Source organism: Plodia interpunctella, chromosome 2, assembly GCF_027563975.2.
Source record: "Plodia interpunctella isolate USDA-ARS_2022_Savannah chromosome 2, ilPloInte3.2, whole genome shotgun sequence".
Lineage (NCBI taxonomy): Eukaryota > Metazoa > Arthropoda > Insecta > Lepidoptera > Pyralidae > Plodia > Plodia interpunctella.
This window is the reverse complement of record NC_071295.1, coordinates 1,510,138-1,532,038: the sequence shown is the minus strand read 5'-3', so window position 1 is coordinate 1,532,038 and position 21,901 is coordinate 1,510,138. Positions and strand designations below refer to the sequence as shown.

At 34.0% G+C, this 21,901-nt stretch overlaps 1 protein-coding gene across 4 annotated transcripts in view; it reads right to left on the bottom strand.

Moving 5' to 3' along the window:
• Positions 1–21,901, bottom strand: part of nAChRalpha6 (nicotinic Acetylcholine Receptor alpha6) — a 130,186-nt gene that overhangs the window by 38,691 nt on the left and 69,594 nt on the right. For 2 of the 4 annotated variants that reach the window (XM_053753835.2, XM_053753818.2), the window contains exons 2-3: positions 16,625–16,764; positions 6,403–6,447 (exon numbers count right to left, since the gene is read on the bottom strand). In XM_053753835.2, the coding sequence (XP_053609810.1) occupies positions 6,403–6,447; positions 16,625–16,764 (185 nt within the window). Of the gene's footprint in view, positions 1–5,616; positions 5,662–6,402; positions 6,448–16,624; positions 16,765–21,901 lie in introns of all 4 variants that reach the window. The other 2 variants (XM_053753808.2, XM_053753826.2) reach the window with 2 other exon arrangements.

Below are 21,901 nucleotides of genomic sequence, written 5' to 3'. Positions count from 1 at the left end.
CATAATGATTTTGCTCATTTAACTTAGCATTGTATTGCATAAGTGATTAACTGAGTGTGTCACTAGCAAAACGAAGAAATTAAAAAAAACCCTTCATTATTTTTACACAACGGAAAATACTCGAATAATATAAAATGTGCGAATTTCATCCTTAAAGTTTTGGTAGGATTCGTAGGATTTCGATAAGTTAAGTGTAGCTAAATTTACTGTTTTCTATAAACATACTTTACTTTAATATTATGTATGTACCATGTTTATTAGTCGCCTCGATGCTTATGACTCAAACCAAATGAAAATATCAACCAACTAACAACCTTATTTAAACTTACATAAGACATATAACCCGATACATTATGTATATGTAGCGTATACGTAGCGACCAATGGCGGATGAGTTTGGCGCACTATGATTGGCCAAAATTGATTGGATGAAATATTTTCGCGAAGTAAAAATCTTTGATTTCTGTACAGGAACATCTGTGTAACTTATGAATATGATAGTGTTTTAAAAAAAAACAACAAAATGACCATTCAACGACAGAGCCACGAAGTATACGAACCACTTATAATATTAGTGGTAATCTATATTATAGATTTGCGATTCAAATAATTAATATTGTTGACTGCACCAAATCATTATCGTATAATACATATCTATCTACCAATGCTAAATGAGCTGACGATACATTTGATAACCAAAATGGCGTCGATAACTAAGTAACATTGGCATATTAATTTATCATTTTGCCAGTTCATATCAACGGTATGTGGTACCCATTAACATATGTGATTACAATCAAACATCCACCCAGATTAACCCTTGTTATGCAGTACTAGTACATCAATTGATCATTTAACAGACAGAATTAATTAATATGTAACGTTATGTCAATTATTGATAGATTGATTATGAAATTAATTTCAGAATCCAATAGACATATAATATTGTTTAGTTCATACGTGTGTCTTACAAAAAACTTTTTTTTTTTTATACATGGACGAAATTATATAGAATCCATAAAGAATAGAATCATCAAATATGGTATAAAGCAGGCTGATTAAGAATCACTTTGTTTTTAAATAAGTACTATTGTTATAACTAAAGTCAAATTCGAATGGTCCATTTTAATCAAAAATATAATTTCGTTTGGTTATAATCACTTCGTTTTATGACATAAAATATCGCTATCTGCAGTTGGGAACGACCATTAAAGTGATGTAATGAAAAAATCAATTTATAAAATTATTAAAGCGATGTACAACGCGAAACCATTGGGAAACAATACTGAATTGTGGAGAAATTAATTTTGTTCTCATTTCGAAATGTAAGTTACATGTATGCGCAGAGTTAAATGCGTTCCATTTCAAAATTTAAATGATGCTGTATGCGTTCGGATATTACTGGTTATTTGTCGTGTTTACTTACCTTTTTAAAATATTAACCAGCCAGTAATATGGTGACCTTTTCGAATACACAATCGTTTTAAATAAAGAAATAAAAATGAACTCTTTATGATTAGCACGACATAATGAAGAAAAATGAATTAGATTGATTTGATAAAATCTCATTGTCATTTTTTTCTATTAAGATTTCTACTAACCATTTTATGGATTTTGTGGTATGACAAATGAAGATTTATTATTAATATATTTTTATACAACAATTCGACTAAGAAAAAAATTAATAATTTTAAACAAGTTAGTTGCAATAACCAAATATTTTGATTTTTCGAAAATCTCTAAACATAATATACACTACTAAAACTGTGGTACTGTATTGAATCTACATTTTATACTCACTTAATGTTAACACCCCGTTTCATAAACACAACTAATTACTTTATACAATTTATAAATTAATGGCTTCAATATTGTTCCCCAAATGATCAGGCTCCACACCGGCTGCGGGTCGACGACAATATCGAACATATTTAGATAGCAATGGACCCAATTTCGGGCCTGACAAGGATTTAGGGAGACCAGATGGCGCTAGTAGCGAAATAACCTCAATATTTTCAACATATAATTTACTATTACTTAATTGTATGAAGTTTACTAGTATTACTTGTAGACCCCCATAGAAGTATTTTTTAATTTATATTCAATGTACAGAATTGGCCCCTCTTGCAGTTTTATTATATACTGATAAATAAATTGGACATATAAAAAAATGGGGATTCATTTTTCTTCGCAAGTTACGTGTGAATTTCGAATCGCTTGCAGAATTTCTTTATTTAAGATAAAACACTGAAATAAAATGTAGTATAACTGAAATACACAGATTAAATACAAAATTAAATAGATATACAACTCTATTATTAAATTCGACACAAACATAGAACTTTCATTCAAAATTTGTGACTACTAAAAAATTCATGGTTCATATATATTTTATAAATTCAAGAACCTTTGGCAATGTTATTTGACATACGGACTACTGTGCCATATTTAAGAAATAAATAAATAAATATTTCATTTAGAAGCCATATTAAATGTTGGCAACAATTTTCTTATGACAACATAATATATTAAGTTAAAGCTTAACTGAACTTAAATGTAACTGGGTCCAGTTCTTATATGTAACTCGTCCACCCAGCAATAACAGAGAGAGTCTACTCTCTATAGGTCTTGAAGATAAATCCACCTCAGCTAGTACTAAATCCTAGTTTTGTAATATAGTTTCAACCTGAACAACCTTACGCCCTCCGCCCTCCCTAATTCCGCGGCCGTACAAGTTACCCCTACTATTATTACAAAAGTTTGCCAACTTAGCTGTAATATCTCCGTAAGTGCTTATTTGCACATCGGATAGTAAGGTCCTTGTTCGAAATGACAGAACTTCGCAGCGGGTACGGTTAGGGCGCTTTCACATTGTGTTTGGGAGTGACCTATATCACTATAACTTTAACTATGTAAACAATTAACAGTGTGTTTTTGCCTTATTGCATTTAAATGCACGACATCGCTGACTCATTTTTCTACAATATTTTACTTCGTAGAGATTTAATTGGTGTATTGTCAACTGGTCCAAATTTGATAATTTATTTAAAAAGCACATGAGGTCATTAGCAAATAAAATCATTTATTAAATTATAAATTAAGATAAAATTTATTATTTATTATAATGTGGCTTTTGTTAACACTAGACATATAAATGAAAATTGACTACTCGTCGAGTCTCGACTGTTCAGTAATTAATCTAAACTTTTAATATGTCGTACTGTTTTAATACCACCAATTATAACCCGTACAATTGTGAAAGCACCCTTAAGTTTTTCTCTCGCGTGAGATTCATAGTTATCTCAATATATAGGTATGTATGTTTGTAATTACTGTCTTGAAGGGTTATCAATGAAGTCTGGGGATTCATATCTCTAAGTTGGAACATCTTGATAACAATTATAAATATCAACACTTGTATTTTTATACACTTCACAATATATATTACAATTATCGAACCTAAGTACATATTTTACATAATAAATTTTCATTTTTGAATGAATCAAGCGTCGTCCTTCAAGACAGTCTGACTCTAATGTTAATCACTTAATCTTAAACGTTCAAATGTATTTAATTATTATTATAAAAAGAACAAAATATAGTAGAATGCATTGATTTTTTTATAATGCGAAATATATTTTTGCGGGAAAAAAAATAACAGCAATATCTTCGAAATAGAAATATATTATAATTCGCAAATACAAAATCATTGCATTTCAAAGATAATACCGCTGGAATATCTGAAAGAGTTAGAAATTTTGAAGCACATCACAACACGAAATAGTACACAACACAAAATACACACACAAGAGCGAGAAACACAAAAACTTAGAATAGAATGAGAAATATATAAGATGAGGCAAGCTTAGAACATACACAGCGTCTACTCATGCCAGGAAAGTACATGCGATAGAATAAAATATATCGTTATGAATACAAAACTAGTCTCATTGCTAAAGCATTACTTGACATACTTCTTTCGTTGCAGGGTCATAAAATGTACAAGAACCGTTCCCAAAACTTAAAGTTAACATGACATTCTTGGGGGGAAAACTACCATTTCGGATCTAAGCTGCCGTATTGGTAAATGCTAAAATAATTTATCTTTTAATTCGCTCAACAAACATACCTTTGGTGCTGGAAAAAAAAGTCATTCAAATGCACAAACTCCATCGCAAACTTGCATATATTTACAGCCAACAGGAAAAGTATGTGCATCAAGCATCATTTTAAATATCTTTTTTTTTTTTATTTCAAACAAAAAAATAAACGTTTTTACAAATCAAATTAAACAAAACAAACTCAAATTAATCTGCCTATAGCAAACTCCAACCCCACGTACATAATTGCACTTGAGAGAATGAAAATTATAAAAAATTTGCATCGCCTACAACGTGGCAGAGAAAAGGAATCTAAAGAATATACAAAAGTTTTAAAATAGTGTCTATAGTATACTTTTAAATCATTTTTCGTCGCATTGAGGTTTTTTCAGGCAACTAATGAGACCAATCCATGGAGCGCATTCCCTAACTCTCGTGACTGTATAATACATTGAAGTAGATTATTCAAAAGAAAACTTCTTGGAACTGAATCTTGAAAATCTTGATGTATTCTTGAATCGATTAATTGACAACAATGTTGTTGATCATAAATCCAAGCCGCACAAATTGTCAAATTTAATTTGTGACAATTAAAAAAATCAAAAATACATTTCGATTATCAAGTTGCAATATTTCGATCGTCTACCTTAAATAAATGTACGAGTACTTCAATAAATACAGTCGTAGAGCACGTTAGCCCGACCCGTAATAGAAGAACATTCCATGGCCATGCACAGAATAAAAATACAATCCTCCGGGAGCCAAACAAAACATAACGCAAATTGCAGCGAACTCCTGGTTGTGCACAATTTACAGTGTACATTTAACACCTCGGTAACAATACTGGTGCTCAACATAACATTTGCATACATGTCCATCCAATATGTTACTTCCAATTGACGAACCTACAAGTACCCTCAAAAATTTTATTCACAAGTTACGCCAAATATGCGGCTTAGATATTTATTATATGATTCGTTGTTATGTTTTGTCAATTAGTGTCAACCATTAGTACATATTGTTAATTGCATTGGGCGTACACGGCAGTTATTCTGATGCAATTTCGTATTCAATTTGCGTTCGTCCATTGTGCATGAATTTCGATATCGGCCGATTATATTAATTGAATACTTACCTCGGATGCTCCGAATAGGAAATTTATACTTAAATGCACAAGATAATTAGGCTCGGTACTACTCTATCGAATGATAGATTGTGATAGGATGCATGATAGGGACTACAGCTACTCTACAGCGTCAGCTGAAGATTGATGATCATGGCCAAGGAAATCCACTAGCAAACTCTCAAACAGATAGGAAATCTCAAAACTGCCGCATATTCCTCAATGCTATGCAATTTTCAAAAATAACAGTCAAAGAGAAGAAAAAACGTAACGAGATAGAAAAGAAGTTAGACGAAAACAACCGAAAAAGAAAGTAATGAAAGTAGTAAAACGGAACGGAACATTAGAAATTTTATTAGGTGTTAATTTAGTTTCGTCGTTTAATCACACTTACCAATGACAGCCATATATTGGTTATAAGTAGTTGATTCTTCTCGTCCTATTGGGTTAGACGATGTCAACAAAAGAGAAAGAAAGGGCGCAGTCAGTATCAAGTCTAGACAACTCTGTTCCGGACACACAGACTCGGGACGGGGGGGCGCGCGAAGTGTATCCATGCGACGACATTCGCGCGTCTCCCTACACACACTCTAAATATATAGATATGCGAGATGTGAACAACAATGTAAACACCGACGTCCATGCGACAGACCCTTGCCACGCCCGCCACCATTCGCCGGTACTTCACAGGCGACGCAAAGCATTTATTTACCGAGTTAAGGATTCTTCAGGCTGTAACGTGCGCATTCTCATTTTATTGTGATTTTAGCTAGACTTTAAGACAAAATATTTAGTTATGTGCTCCAAATGTATGCAATTACATATAACAGTTCAAATTTTATCTTTTTTTTTAAGTTAATTGATTAAGTAGGTGCATGAAATAGGCTACACCATTGAATTTTGTATCGCTTAGAATAGTTTCATTTTCCTAAAAGATTTAGATATATCTTGACTGTAACTCGACACATTATTTCCAGCTAACAGAACTGTATTAGGTCATCCGCGTAACCTTGATCGAATGACCTAAGCCACTTGATGAAAAATACCGTTACACAGTAAAGCGTGAAGAATCCCTGCACATGTGCTATGCTGCAGCGTGAATAGATGAAACAAAAAGTAGGCGGGAGCCCTATTCGGTGTCGGGCGGGGCGGAGTCGCCTGCCCGCCCCCTACCACTTACCAAGTTGAGCCAGACGTTCGTTGTGAGGATTTGATTTTTCTCATCCTTATTTTTCAATAAATGAACGCACGCCGACGCAAGAAAGGAACAAAACATAATCAAAATCAGATGGTTTGACACTTCAATACCGTGTTGTACAATGGGAGTCGAACCCATTGTCCGTTAGGGAGATAAACAGAAACGCTGAAAATATTAAGGCGATATGAGTTCTCACACATTCACACACGGTTTAATTGAAATATAATTTGATCTTATTTTGGATCTTAATTGTGTAGTATATTCTAATATACGACGTTGGGTCGTCTAATAGAAGGCATTTGTTTTTAAAATAAGTATTTAAGTCTAATTATAAATCTACAACAAACTGTTGTTCAAAATAAGACCAAAAATCTAAATAAACCAAAGCATATCGCCTTAAAATACGTGTCATAAACAATATTAGCTGAGTCCACAAAGTAGTTTATACGCTGGGTTTGTAGCAATATCGTCTTTATAGCTTTGTTATAACGAGAAAGTAATTAAACAGATATCTAGAACAGCGTTTCCCAAACAGCGAGTCATGACCCGGTACCGGGCCATCATAAAATACCGGATCGCAATATTCCCACCTTTTTTTTTAATAAAATAATAGCGAAGCTCTTTGGACGTTCAACACGAATTTTCATTTTGAAATTAAAATTAAATGTCCAAAGTGAACAAGGCAATTTTAGTTTTGATACTTGCGACTATACGTGTACATCAGAGTTTGCGTTGGACAAATATAATGGATCCCCCACACAATTGGCAAACTTTTTGTTGATGGCAATTAACGTAGATTACGTAGTTTGTATGTAATCTGTTTTTGCCTTAAAAAACTACATGTACAGCGAAACTGCCAAACTTAAAACGGAATAATGTTATATAATAGTGTAAAGAATAAGGTCACGTACTTACGAAGGGGTATGGTAAAGATAATTACCGGGTCGTGGCAGGACAAAGTTTGGGAAACACTGATCTAGAGAATAACAGCTTGGCGATGACTAGCGAGTTTTATTACTAGAGTACTCGAATTCATTGCAATTTCAAATTTGATTTGTATATTTAATATACTGTACTTATCTGAACCTAGATAGTAAATTTCACGTTAGTTTTATTGTAAAGTGACTCTTTTGAACTTAGGTTTCATTATAGCTTTTCAGTGATAAAATTTAACAATGTATTACATAACAATGATGGTTTTAGTATTGTTAGAAAGATGTTAAGTTACAGGTTACAGAAACGCTGAAAATAATAAGAATCAAACAAACTTGCAAACCCTATTTCACCCCTTTAGCGATAGAATTTCACAAAATCCTATCTTAGCGGATACTTAAATCATGGTGCTATCTGCATGCCAAATTTCAGACAGATCGGTCCAGTAATTTGGGCTGTGCGTTGATAGAACAATAAGTCACATATACGTATTATATACATATGAAGACGTGAAGAAAATATATTATTTTAAAAGTTTATCTATGTAATTACACTTGTAATATTTGACAACAACGAATTTGCCCATAAAATAAAATAAAATAATAAGTAAAAATTTTATTTTATGCGCAAATTCGAAATTGTCAAACATCACAAGTGTAATTAAGTAGATAAACTTTAAAAAGAATATATTTTTTTATTAACGACTTCATATATAAAACGTTAATCAAATATAAATCAAAGTTTTACAGCAATCAGTCGAGGAATAAAACGTTTTGCTTGACATTTAATATGTCTCCATTTTATAATCTAAAAGCTTCTATTGAAAGATTAAACGTTCGATGATATTATTCATCAACATCATACAAATCATCCCTTTGAATCGGCAGCCTATCGGATAAGAGTGCCATTTACTTATTAAAGGAATTATTACCCTTTGTGTAAGAACTTCTAAGAAGTTTGTTCTCCATTTTCCTTTTCTGTTAGTTTTTATACTCTCCTGGAGCAGTATGAACGCAATTAAATTAACTAAATTAAAAAATAATAATAATAATTAAAAAAATTTTAAAAAAATACTAAAATGTCGCCATTTAACATATACATAGTAATTCCACAAGTACGGAATAAGTATTTCAGTTTTTATATAGATAGGTTGAGTTGCACCAGTCAACTTTTACATTGACTGTAACCAGCACGCCGCAGATGTTTAGACAAAAGGGTGTACTTTGCATTTTTATGTGCAAATTAAAGTTAACGTCAAAGTTAACTGGTGCAACCCATTACGTAACAATTTACTTTATATTATTTATAAAACAGTATTTTTATTTCTCCAAAAGATTTGTCCTTTCTTTTTTTATAAAGTAGACTTCAATTATTTCCAAGCTAATTTTAATAGCGCTATAATATTTCAAGAAATCTAAAATATGGTCACCGAGATCCTAAATTAAATTCCGTGCGACTCGGCTCGTCTCGTGAAATTTCAGATAAACACTGGTTTTATCAGATTCCATTTTATATTAAATTAATTTCACCATCTGATGCGAGAATTTATTAAACCCACTGACGTACTCATTGCGAATTTCGGCTCTGATTTTATATCGTAATGAGTTGTTTAATCAAATTAATTAAATCGTAAAGTTTCGGTTCTGTGTGAGGTTCCCGCCCTCGAATATGACTACCACATCCTCCCGTGGATGTCGAGACGACTAAGAATGAATAACCCATTCCAAGATTGGGTTGTGCCAGTCAAATTTAACGTTAACTTTAACCTGCGCGACGATATTTTTTAGACAAAATGGCGTAATTACGTTGCATAAGTTAAGTCAAGGTTGACTGGTGCAACCCACTCTACGGGATTAAGATTCTTAACAGGCTTGACATGATAGGCAATTACACGAGCGACAGAAGAAAAGCGATTCGGGTCGTTAGACGTTTTTCCGTCCATCTGAGAAATACTCGTAGCATTTAATTTTACTGAACTTGTACGCAACCACTAGCCTCAACCCAGAATATCCCCATATTTATTCCCAAGAAGTCCAGGTATGGTGGAATTTTCGGGAAATATAAACCTATTATATTGAGCTAGCCCATATTTGGGGCTAGCCCCAAAATAAGTTCGCGACTTGTCTTATGGGTTACTAACTCACCAAAAAAGAAATAGATAAAAATCCAAGAATTAGGTCAATGTGAAAAAAGATCGTTTTCTATCCGGACCTGACTGGGGATCGAACCCGGAACCTCCAGTGTAGCAATCGGGTACGATAATAATTAGGACACAGAGATCGTCGACTGCCGACGACCGTACGAAGTGGAGACGTAAAAGTAGGAAAGCTGCATTTAACAAGCTACAGAAAAAATAGGCGTTAGCCCATCTCTGGACTCGACATGGTTTTAAATTTATTATTGGAAATCAAGAGCAGCTGCCAGCTGCGTTAAGTCGCTGTATTTTCCCTTATCTCTTTATTAAATTTCCTCAGGAAAGCATTATTTATTTTGAGTTAATTTTTGCGAATAAAACGTTTGGGGGCTTGAAATGTTAGTGTATTGTAATTAAATATTATACCGTAACCATTTTTAGATTAATTGAATGTTTATCTATATATTCATAAGTACATTCTGAACAATATAATATCGTTGAGTTAGTATCTCTTATCACACACATAGAACTTACTTTCGGGCTGGCTTAATCTGTGTGATTTATCCTTATATAGTTATATATACAGATATACATATACAGATTGAATTTCATTATGAACCAAAATGTTCAAGCAATCTAAATAAAATATAAAATTTTTCGTTTGACCACCACTTCCGAATAAAATGTTCAATATCTCTCGCCTTTTGTCGCCAAATCGCATACGCCACGTCCACTGTTCGATGCATTCCATTCAGACCCAGTATTTGGCACAGAGCAGTGCGGCACTACTCAGCGGGAGCGAGATGCAAGATTAAGTGTTATCCATTTCCCTAATTGAATGGCCGGCCCTCCCTGAGAGCTAGAAATCACGGCGGAATTTACAAAGTAGATTTATTTGGACGAAAAAAAAATGTTGGCTCACAGATTTATTGCTTTAATTGGATTTGGTTTGCTATTTTAGATTTTGAACAATCACATTTGCAGGATTTTCATGTCTGTGACATAGCAGACAACAAGTCTACGGGAGTGTCGCCTTCGCTAGTACGGCCACGTCTTGCGTAAACCAACAAATTAAGTAGAGAACAAATGCTGGCTTCCGTTTTGACCTCGCAGAAGAGGCATACCCAAGTAGTGCTAGCTTCATGTTTAAGGATAGATTATTGCACCGTTAACAGGAAAAATATATGTTATAACAAGACAATCAAACGTAAAAGAGCGTGAAGACGTACTTATCGCAAAAACAATTTCAATTGCTATTAAAGGGCGTGCGAAGTGGATGAGAAGAAGTACGAAAGGGCTTTGGGCTCCGGAGTCTGTAGCCGAAGCAACCGGGACAATGCTCCGGTGACAGATAGATTTTTGACAAAATGAATTAAACGCGTAAATAATTGAACTTCAGAAGAAAATCGTCAGCTCAAGACACTGAAATAAAAATGCGATAGAATTTGATGAAAGCGGTTACATTTTTCAATTCCGCGTTATTGCTTGCTCCTCTTTGAACAGAACGTATTAAGCCGCTTAGATTTCTCCTTTCCCTTTAAAACTGCACGTGCCTGGTCTTAAGGCTTAGAAAATATACAATTTATATTTATAAATGTCCGGTAACTATGAAAGTAAATGCTCAGGTTTTTGTGTTATAAAGAATTTTTACGATAAATAATAATCTTACTAATATTATAAAGGCCAAAGTGTGTGAGTGATAGTATATATGTTTGTTCCTCTTTCAAGAAAATACTTACTAAGCGGATTGCTAAGAAATTTGATAATATGAATATTAATAAAATATAAATAAAAATAATAAAATGTAAATAATAAAATAATAATTGTAATTCAATTGTCCAGTAACATATGTTGTTGCGGGATTCCTTGCAGTTTATGCTATTAATAGTATGACGAAATGTGAATTGAATTGTGTTGTGAGTTAGTGTTACATACGGCGTTACTCTTATTTAAATTTCATTCGATTGCATTTTTGAAGTAAAAATCGCGTTGAAACTAGAGGAAGGTTGCGTATATTCACCACAGTATTCAGTATAACACGCAAAGGCTGTCAAAAATAAAGTTGTTCCAGGCAGCTTCTCTCGTCTTTTACGATTTCTCAAGAATTTTTCAAAAGGGTGCATTTTAAAAATCTTATTGCGAACACTGTGTCGGAGTGAATTCGTGGTATACCTACATAGTTGAAGATGGTTTTTGAAATATATATTTAAAGTTTTTGATCAGCTAAGGTTGATTGTTGATTATCTTGAAGTGATATGATTTTGTTTATTATCACCTGTCCTGTCTCAAATCTGTAATCAAATTTGACAAGTTCAAATTCACCTTTCTCTTGTCTTGTTCCGCTTAAGATTCCATAACAACATATTATTTTGATAACCATGATCTATGAATGACGCGCATAAGATCGGCTCCAACAGACTTACCTACTCCGCAACGGTCCACAACACTGGCTTGATTGTCACGGATATGTAAGATCTCCTTGACGGCTATAAAAGTGACAGTGTTTTTTTTTTAAATTAATTTGGAAGATTATCGGCTAAACATATAACGTAGCAAATAAAATAGCAACGAAAAGCCATTTACAAAATTATTTATATATCATATTATTCTATGTAAAAACTTATGTGATCGTATTCATAAAATTTTAATTTCAATCAAATTTTTTTTTAAATCTTTCCACTTCTTTCCCGAACTAAAGACACGAATCATGCTTTTCGCATTTTTACTTTTAAAATGTATCTTGTGTATATTTCCAAACGTAGAGCGCGGATTCCGGAGCGTTTCAGGACGGAACGTGATGCGGGTTCCGCCATTGATAGAGTTGTTGCACGAAACCGAACGCTTTTTAAATTAAATACGCCAGATCTGCGCGCCAGATATTTTAAATTTCATTTATTTTTATCCGATGTCGCCGGTTCGTTTGATGTTTTATTATTAAAAACGCATGTTTACGGTATGTGTTTACTGCGTCCAATGGGTTTCAATATATTAATAACCAATATGTATAGTATTTTATCCATAATATATGATCTTATTTCACGCAAATTTTACTTAAAATTCAATGAAATGCGCACTGACAGAATTAACCCGAATAACGCATCAGTTATTTTGCGTCGTGTGAGTAAACTACTGTCCTACTGGTTGTACCATGGTAACCCATGGTACAACCAGTGGGACGTAGCAGTTGAACCACGGCTCGGAAAGGGAAAACAAGGACAAAAAATATTACAGAAATACAATATTGTAAATAAATAAAATGGATATGCGTTCATAGTCCGTGCGAAACAGTGTTGCCAAAAACTCGATAATTTTACAATCGATAGACAATCTCCAAAATTACCAACAATTTGAATAATATAATTATTGTTGTCATCTAGAACGGAGTCATCTCTGTTTATTTACAAGATTATTCGCTGCGCTCTAGTGAAATTTTAGAAAATTGTATCTGTAATATTTTTTGTCCCCTTCCGACCCGTGGTTCAACTGCTACGTCCTACTGGCTGAATACCTGTTTAGTTAGTTATCATCGATATTAAAAGTTCTAAAACCTGAACGAAATAGTATATTTTTTAGTTTTTGTGATGTGTTTGGTATATACAAGAGCCAAATTTAGATATAAAAATGACAAGAGAAAATTAAGAACACGCGCAACGCAACGTCATATTTTTGAAAAGCCTGGAATGCCAAGTACCCACATGAATGAAATATTAATTGAAAACTCGACATATGCTATAGATAATTTGAAACTATCTGTCTAGCTTGCCATTTATCCTACCTACAATTTTATTATCTTCGCGTATTCCCCGTTGCATTCGGGGCTATGACGCCGCGAACCAGAAGAACAGATATTTTGTTATGATTTTACAACAGGCCGTCTACCTGACGTTAACCCACCATGCGAATGATTGTTGTCTATCAGGTGCACATCCGAGGATATGGAGGGGTCCCATTCGGAACCACACGCCTTAAACGTCAATTATCGATAGTCCTATAATCATTCATTTCAGCTCACTGTTAGACCTAGGCCTCCTCCAAGGAAGTCCAAGATGATCGCTTGGAAACGGCTTGCATCCTGCGTTTCTCTGCATGACTGGTCAGGTTATTCGAACACCTGTGCGATAGGTGTCCTACGGTGCGCTTAGCCTTTAGTCGCTTAGACTATCGACTATCGAATAGCGGGCTATCGATTGTCAGCACTAGTGCGAGAGCCCAGTGTGTATAAAGGCGATATCCAGTGAAAAGCGTGTCGCACAGTGGGGCACATCGGGCTCAGCGGAGTATATTGAGCGTACTTTCCACGCTCCGTCGCACCCCACTCGACTATGTCCTGTGTATATAGCCTACGCTTTGTATGTAGTATACAAAACGTTTGCATGTAGGTATGTTAATACGGTCTATAAAATCAAAATCAAATCATTTATTCAGAAATTAGGCCTTCACAGGCACTTTTTCACGTCATATTCTAAATTAAATTATATTTAACAAAGCTACAAACTATAATCATTTCGGAACGACCACTGCTGAGAAGAAATGCCGAAAGATACTCATTCAAACAGTGTTGGTCCCTATCATGCCAGAAGGGCTTACCATTTTTTAAATATAAATTTGTGTATCATTTTTTATCAGTAATATAACAATGTAAGTACACAATAAAGTAAGTGTGTCTAATGACGAATGTATTTCTCCGTACTACCTTCATGTAAACAAAATTTGTAAAGCAATATACAAAGCATAAAAAGTAGAAGTAGGGACCGAAAAAGATTGAGTGCGTTTGGTTAGGCTAATAAAAAGTAAAAGATCGGTTATCATCAGACAGGGAGAAGTGGAGGAGACTGACACGCTGCACCGATCCCACATCAAGTGGGAAAGAGTAGGCTGATGATAATGGGTAAATGGATAAATGGGTAACACAATAAATTATACACCTAAACCTTCCTCCAGAATCACACTATCTATTGGTGAAAACCGCTTGAAATTTTTGAGTTTATCTCTAACAGACAGACAGACGCCGGGGAGGACTTTGTTTTATAATATATAAGGATAGAATAAAGTAATATGGTAATTTAAAAGTATTGCCATAAAATTTACATAGAACATAAGTTTGTAAAATATATTTTTCAACCAAAGATTCAAAGATTCAAAGATTCAAACATTTATTTGCCAACTATGAGTCATAATTACAATACAGGTGTTATGTACAATTTTGTTCTTATCATAGCAACTCAGCGAGTATTGCAAATGTAGTCATTACAGTAGTATATTTTATATAAAACAATGTTAAAATAATTGATTAATAGATAAAAATTTATAAAAAAAAAATGATTTAATTAATTCATATTCAAATACATATATTAGACACTTAGATTATTTATGAATACATATTAAATACTTTAAATAACAATTACAATTCCATTACATGTCAAGGTATTCCTTTACTGAGTAATAATTTTTTGAAAGCAGAAAGGATTTTAAGGCATTTGAGAACTTTTTAAATTATTTTCGTTTTTAATAAATGCCGGTAATTTATTATATATTCTGATTGCCATATAGTGCGGACTAGTTTTTAGCATCCTTATTCTAGCTATAGGCAAATAAAGTCTGTCTTTATGTCTGGTGTTAATTTTATGTGTGTCCTTTACTTTCATAAAAGAGCTTAGATTTTGATACCATTGAACCATTGAATACAGTGAGATAAAAAGCGTGATAAGATACTGTATTTTTATGTTGACTTAATTTTTTTGACGTGAAAATTCTTTAGCGGCATTGTGCACTTTTTGTGATGGGTAAAAAATGTTAAACTCGCGTCAGGACACGTGACCTGATCGAAAATTCGTTAGACGTCAAGCACAACGTTAATATTCAAGTTTTCACTTCTGCCAGCACTCCCGGAGTGTAACCCGGTTTTTGTTTTTTCGCTTTATAGGTACCTTTTATTTATTTGCTATAAACTAATACTATGAACTGTGTTTCTGCCTTTACCCTATCTTTACAAAATATCGCTCTCTCATTACGACAAAACAGCTTCGTGGCGGAGCCATTAATCGCTCACTCAAAACTTAAATCCAAAATATATTTAATTAGTCAAACCCAATGTGCCTACGATCTTAAAAGAGTCACTTTACAATAGTAATAGATCATTTGATAAATTAGATCAGTTTAATTTTAATTATAATTAAAGTATTACCTATTTGTGGTTCAGCTATATCACTTAACGTAAATCAACAAATATCTGAGGAACAGGATTATCCGTTATAATAAAAAAAAAAAACATCAAAACTCAGCATTCATCCACAATATTGTGACATCATTATTATTTAAAAACTAATATCCTTCAACTTTATTGAAAAACTAATGCAATCATTAGATCAGATTGCACTAGATATTAGTTTTTTTTTTTCAAAAAGGTAAAATCGTCAATTGATTTCAAACGAATGATTAATTAAACTGTCCGATCTTTGATCAATAAGGTGGAAGAATAACTCGGAGAGAAACTAAAGGTCATTTTGCTTATTGATGGATCACCTTATATACATTTAACAATATGTAATACAATCAAAAACAGTCTAGTGATTTCGGCAAATCATAAAAATAATTTTAGTTTTTGTAGCTTTGTAACTTTTATTTTGACCCTAAAATACATTTTTGTAGTTAAATTACAAAATAAATAACTGAGCGCTTATGTATAGAATACCTATGTATAGAATATATGCTGAAAATGTGTATTAATTTCAACCTGATATAATAACTATCACTCTATGATCCTTCAATTCCTCTCCGAAAATAAAACTACAAAAATATTGGCTCTATTTTAAAATACCGAAGTATTTTTCTTGGATTTCCACCGAGCCACCTCAACTTCAAAATAAATAAACAATTTTCTGCGCATTTGGACAGTGCACTGAAGTATATATATATAAAATAAATTTGATCGGTAATAAATTAGTGTAATCGTAAAACGTACAAGTAATATTGCTATAATGAAACATATATTCAGGTATAACATAACACAAAGGAAAAAAACCATAAAATTCAGCATTGTAAATTTCAAATTTATTTCTCAATATTAAAAAAAAAAGAATCCGCGACTTAACACTGTCCAAATACACTGCTATCGCTAGAACACAGGGCTGTACTCACCACGTCGATGATTTGTTGCAGGGTCAATCCGAACTTGACCTCGAGCGGTTCGCTCTCGTTCGCAACCGGCCGCTCCAGGGTGTTGTAGTTGAGGAGCAGCGCGTTCAACAGTCGCTTCTCGTGTGGACCTTGCTCCGACACTGGCGAGAAAAAAAAAACAAAACTGTCAAAATTCTATTCGAGAAAACATGAACAAATTTATATCACTTTACGATATAATAAAATTATATTTGACATTTCACGATTAATCGTACAAATACCATTCGTTTGGTTGGTTGGACGAATGGTTTGCTTTTTCTATGTGTTTGAATTTTTGAGTTGCAGATTACAGAAATTTGTGTAGTTAACTAAAAATCGACCATAAGGTAGGTAGGTAACTTTACCCATGAAACGTCACACATTTAAGAAACGTAATTCGAATTGATGACTGAAGATAAAATATCAGTTTTACGAGCAGACACTCGAAATAAGAAATATAGTGAGATATTTTCACTCTGGAAAATATTTCACTATAATTCGTGAATGAATTAGCATAAAATAGAGAAGAAACCTGAAATATTATGTATAATTATTTAATTGCTATTAAATAAATATATATATTCTTGTCAATACAAGCAAAGGAACATGTGTCAATTTACGTATAAACAAATCACAGAATCAAACTATTTCAAATTTAAATCCAGCCTTAGAATTAGCACAGTAATCCACAAAATCCTCGATTTTAAAAACGTTCTCCGCCTGATACGGCCCTGTCGGCTTAGCATTCAATCACCACCTCCAGGCAGACTTCCAAAGACAAACAGAGGGCGGGCTTTTTTTAAATGGTCGAGTTTCGCCCACTGGCTTTAAATTGAATTTAAAATGGACCAGTTCTGGCCTGGCCTTCGCCCATGCCTGAAGACAAATGAATAATTTAACAGGAGCAGACTTTGCACTCCGAATAGAAGGCTCGTACCTGCCATGATTAGAAACAGAAAGCTTTTGTCGTTGAAATTACTGTAGGCGGCTCGCATTCCCTGTTGTTTTATTTTTTATTATTTAATTCTAACTTGCCAGTTTTTGTTTGATTTGCCTATTCAAGAGGCGCCCTGATAGATTTAAATTAATCATAATCGATTGAAGATTTTAAAGAAACCCTTTTGAATTTTTAAGTTACTTGTTATCAGCGACCTAGACATGGATTTGGGCCTCCGGCAATAGACGGCGCCGTTCAATAGTTGATTTGTGATTGATAAATGACACAGCATGGAATATTGTATTTTATTTTTAAGAACCAAATATAAGTCACATCACAAATAAATGAATTATGAATTGATTATATTTTATTGTTACAACAGGATACTGTAAACATACACGTTTACCAGTCATGTGCGTGTGCACCGCCGACGGCCTCGGTGGCGCAGTGGTAAATTTCTTGCCACTGAACCGAGAAGTCCTGGGTTCAGTCCCCGGTCGGGTCATGATGGAAAATGACCTTTTTCTGATTGGGCCGGGTCTTGGATGTTTGTTTTTTAATACATATATAGATATATGTATTTGTTACAAAATATAGTATTGTTGAGTTAGTATCCCCATAACACAAGTCTCGAACTTACTATGGGGTTAGCTCAATATGTGTGATTTGTCCTAATATATATATTCGTAATAAATTGAGGTTTCATGAATATTCTGTGTTTAATACAATTTAGTCATACTGGTAGCATATTAATCTTTAAAAAAATCCTCTTTATATAATAATAAAAACGCTTAAAATATAAATATACGTGAGAGCTGAAATATAAGAATAAAATATGGTCAGATGGCTTTCAAAAAAAAATAAAAGAAAACGTTCCTTAAAATTAATGTACTCATGCGTACTGAAGCGGTGGTGGTGTAATGGTTAAGACCCCCGCCTATGGATCGAAAGGTCCCAGGTTCGAATACTTGTGCCACATGGTTTGTATATAAATCTGATTCATGTATGATGAATGATGACGAAGGGGAAACGTCGTGAGGAAACCTGCACACTTGTTGATTATTAACTTGTGTGTCAACGTGAGAAGCAAATGGCAAACCACTTCATGAATAACGCCAAGAAAATTGTTACGTTTGAGCCAGTATATTTATTCACTTTATTATTACATTAGCCGCGCCCCGGGGCTACGCTCCCGTGGGAATTTCGAAATGAAAAGTACCCTGTGTGTTATTACAGGTTATATTCTGCGCATGCACCAAATTTCATAAAAATCCGTCCAGTAGATTTTGCGTGAAAGATTAACATACATACATACATCCTCTCAAACTTTCGCATTTATAATATTAGTAGGAAGTAGAATATATTACGGCAATGACACAATGAAGTTTGCTCAACTTCCACCCACTCCAACACAAACTAAACCCTAAGTGCCCCAACTAAGTTTACCTGACCCCAAAGGGATATTGAATGAAGAATTAATGTAACAGCACACACTTTATCGGGAGTCGGGTAAATCCTCATAGTTCAATGTCTTCAAACGACACATGTGCCATGAGTAACTGCGGGATAAACCTTTATCCACACACCTGAACTGAATAACCCTTTCACAGTTCTTAACAGAAGGATATAAGACTCATTTTAGCAAATCCAGTCGACGTGTCCGGCTGGAAGGACCAGCAATAAACACTTATTTCTGGGGCTTAGATCGCTCTTGTAGACGTGATGTATGGAGGTTGAAATGTGACAGATATAATAGCATAAACCCAGGATTAGAATGCTAGACAGAGAAAAGTATACTTTTGGGAGTAACTAACGAAGATGGGTGATATATTTTGGAGGGAATTCGAGGTAACAGAGCAACGATTCAGCTGTAATGTTCGGGCACAAGTTTTTACAAATTGCCCCTGAAGATTAAAAAGGGATAGTGTCTTTCAGAACGTCTTTTGTTCAGATCTATTGGAACTGAAACAAAAGATTAATTTACTTTGAAACTTGCCAATAGATTTTGAAAACGTAAGTAGAATCAGCGTTTGGATGTCTATTTACAGGTTTACAGCCTTTTTACAGGTTTTTTAATAGTGATTCCTGAGAAAGGATTTGGTATATAATTTATTATGGTTTTACACGAGCGACGAACCACCCCACTAGTTCACAGAGCGTTTCAATCGCTGCGCTGTCATTACAATTTTTCAAATTTTAACAAAGACAAGAATTAATTTACTAAGGACTTTAAAACATGGAACTAGTAGGTACAGTATCTACTAATTCCATGCTTTAAAATAGTTAATTTGTACTGTGTTATTGCAAATTTTTATGAATGATTGATTTTGGAAATGATTCCTTCCTCAAGAAAATTGACAGATCGCAATGAAAGCGTCGCCGCAGAGGTCGCGTTTCGCGAAACTCTGAGAACCACCTATTAAAGGATAAGGAAGTGATGTATATATAAGCATTATTTAAATATTTACTACTTACAACACATAGGAACCCGAAATACTTGTCCTGGTAATAGTAGCCTGGCCTCTACTCCCTCCTAATTAATACAGATGTCAAGACAGAGAAATGTCTTGTCTACCAAAATGGCGGCATGACAGTCGTAATCTAGCCAACCACTTGTCAAGTTAACATGCTTGGGTGTAGACATAAGTCTGTACTGTAGGACTGCTATTATGTGTTATATATATATATGAGGCAACGTGCCTTTATTCGCATAATATGAGAGTCCGAAAATATCAAATTTTTAAAATATTAGATTCTCAAAATAGCAGATTAACATAGCCAAAGTATAACCAAGAAAAAAAATCGCTAATTTACATTTTCAATTTCTGGGCAAAGTAATTAAAAAACAAAAGATTTTCGTTTAGTAGCAAAAAGGCAAATTCGCAAGAAGGTGATATAATCTATTGTTTGTTGCACAAACAGATAGCCAACTATACAAGATTACGTGTGAAATACCAGCAATCAAAAAAAGTAAGCGAGTATTAGTACCTAAACTTAACTCACTTTGTTCCTTGCTTAAATAACGGTCGAACACTGGATTCCAAAATACAGGCCTGTGCCTAGAAGAATTTATAGAATTCATTTTTCTAGCAAATCTTTTTAATTTTTCTAGATTTCTGGTGACATCATAGACAATACGATTCTGTTTCTCACTCTCCCTCATTTGTCGTTTTCTGTTGTTCGGTATCATTTGGGGCTGTGACGGCGCGAAGCCCGGGGTCACGTGAAGATGAGAAAGATATATTTCTAAAATTGGTATAAAAATACAAATGTATTTAGTTTATATGTCACCACGCACGGACATTAAAGTGAATAGTAAAATTAACCCCCGACTCCGAAGTGGCTGGCATCATCTCATCCGCTAGAAAAGAGACGATTTCCAAACGGCTGAATATATTTTGCAAACATAGCTAAGAGCACTCTCGATTAAATTCTCTTTCAAATAAAAGAACGAGATAATAATCGATTCAGTTGATCTGCTGCTACGATGCTACAGACAGATATACAGATACACAGACATGTTAAACTTACAACTCCACTCCTTGTGTAGTCGGGGATTTAAAAAAAAGGAACAGTGAATCGCTTATTTGTTTACTGAATCAAATTTTCAGATTTAGTAACCTTTCTTCCAGGTAGTCCCCAGGGCGTTGCCCTAAAGACTAAAGGGGAAAATTTACGACAAACGTTTTTGTCATAAATCCTTTTTGGATAATCTCATCGCCTTTATTGATTTGCGTGAATTTATGTCAAATGGCCGAGCCGTTCTGTTCCGTAATAAACGTTTGTGATATTGAAGCCAGTAAGTGCCTCAACATACTAAACTTCTCAAGCAGTATGTAAAGCCCATAATATGGGTATATGTTAAATGTTTATTGCAAGTCGTACAACAGAAAATAGGTACTGGTTGGGTGTTTTCTCCGTTTCTACTTTGCACCTACTTCATCGAGTTTAGCCAGTTTTCGCTTCATTGCCTTCTCCATTTCACACACAAGTTGATGTTTTAGATCACGTGGTGATCAATGAAAACTACTATACGTGAGTCAGGTTACTATATTATACAGGTTACTATTCGAACTTGGGACCTTTCGGTTCATAGTCAGTCACAGGCACATCATAAAATTTCCAACAGTCTTATTAACCTATAAAAATAAAAACTAAAAAATCTTAAAATTCTACGTAACAACTTACTGCGTATTTTTTTCACACGACACGAAACGCTTAGTGTACTCAAGCACTAACAAGGGAAGTTGAATAATCGCTTAGTTGGGAAACCGCACAAGTTTGCGCCACACTGCCAGAGAATCGCTAATCCCTACATAGAT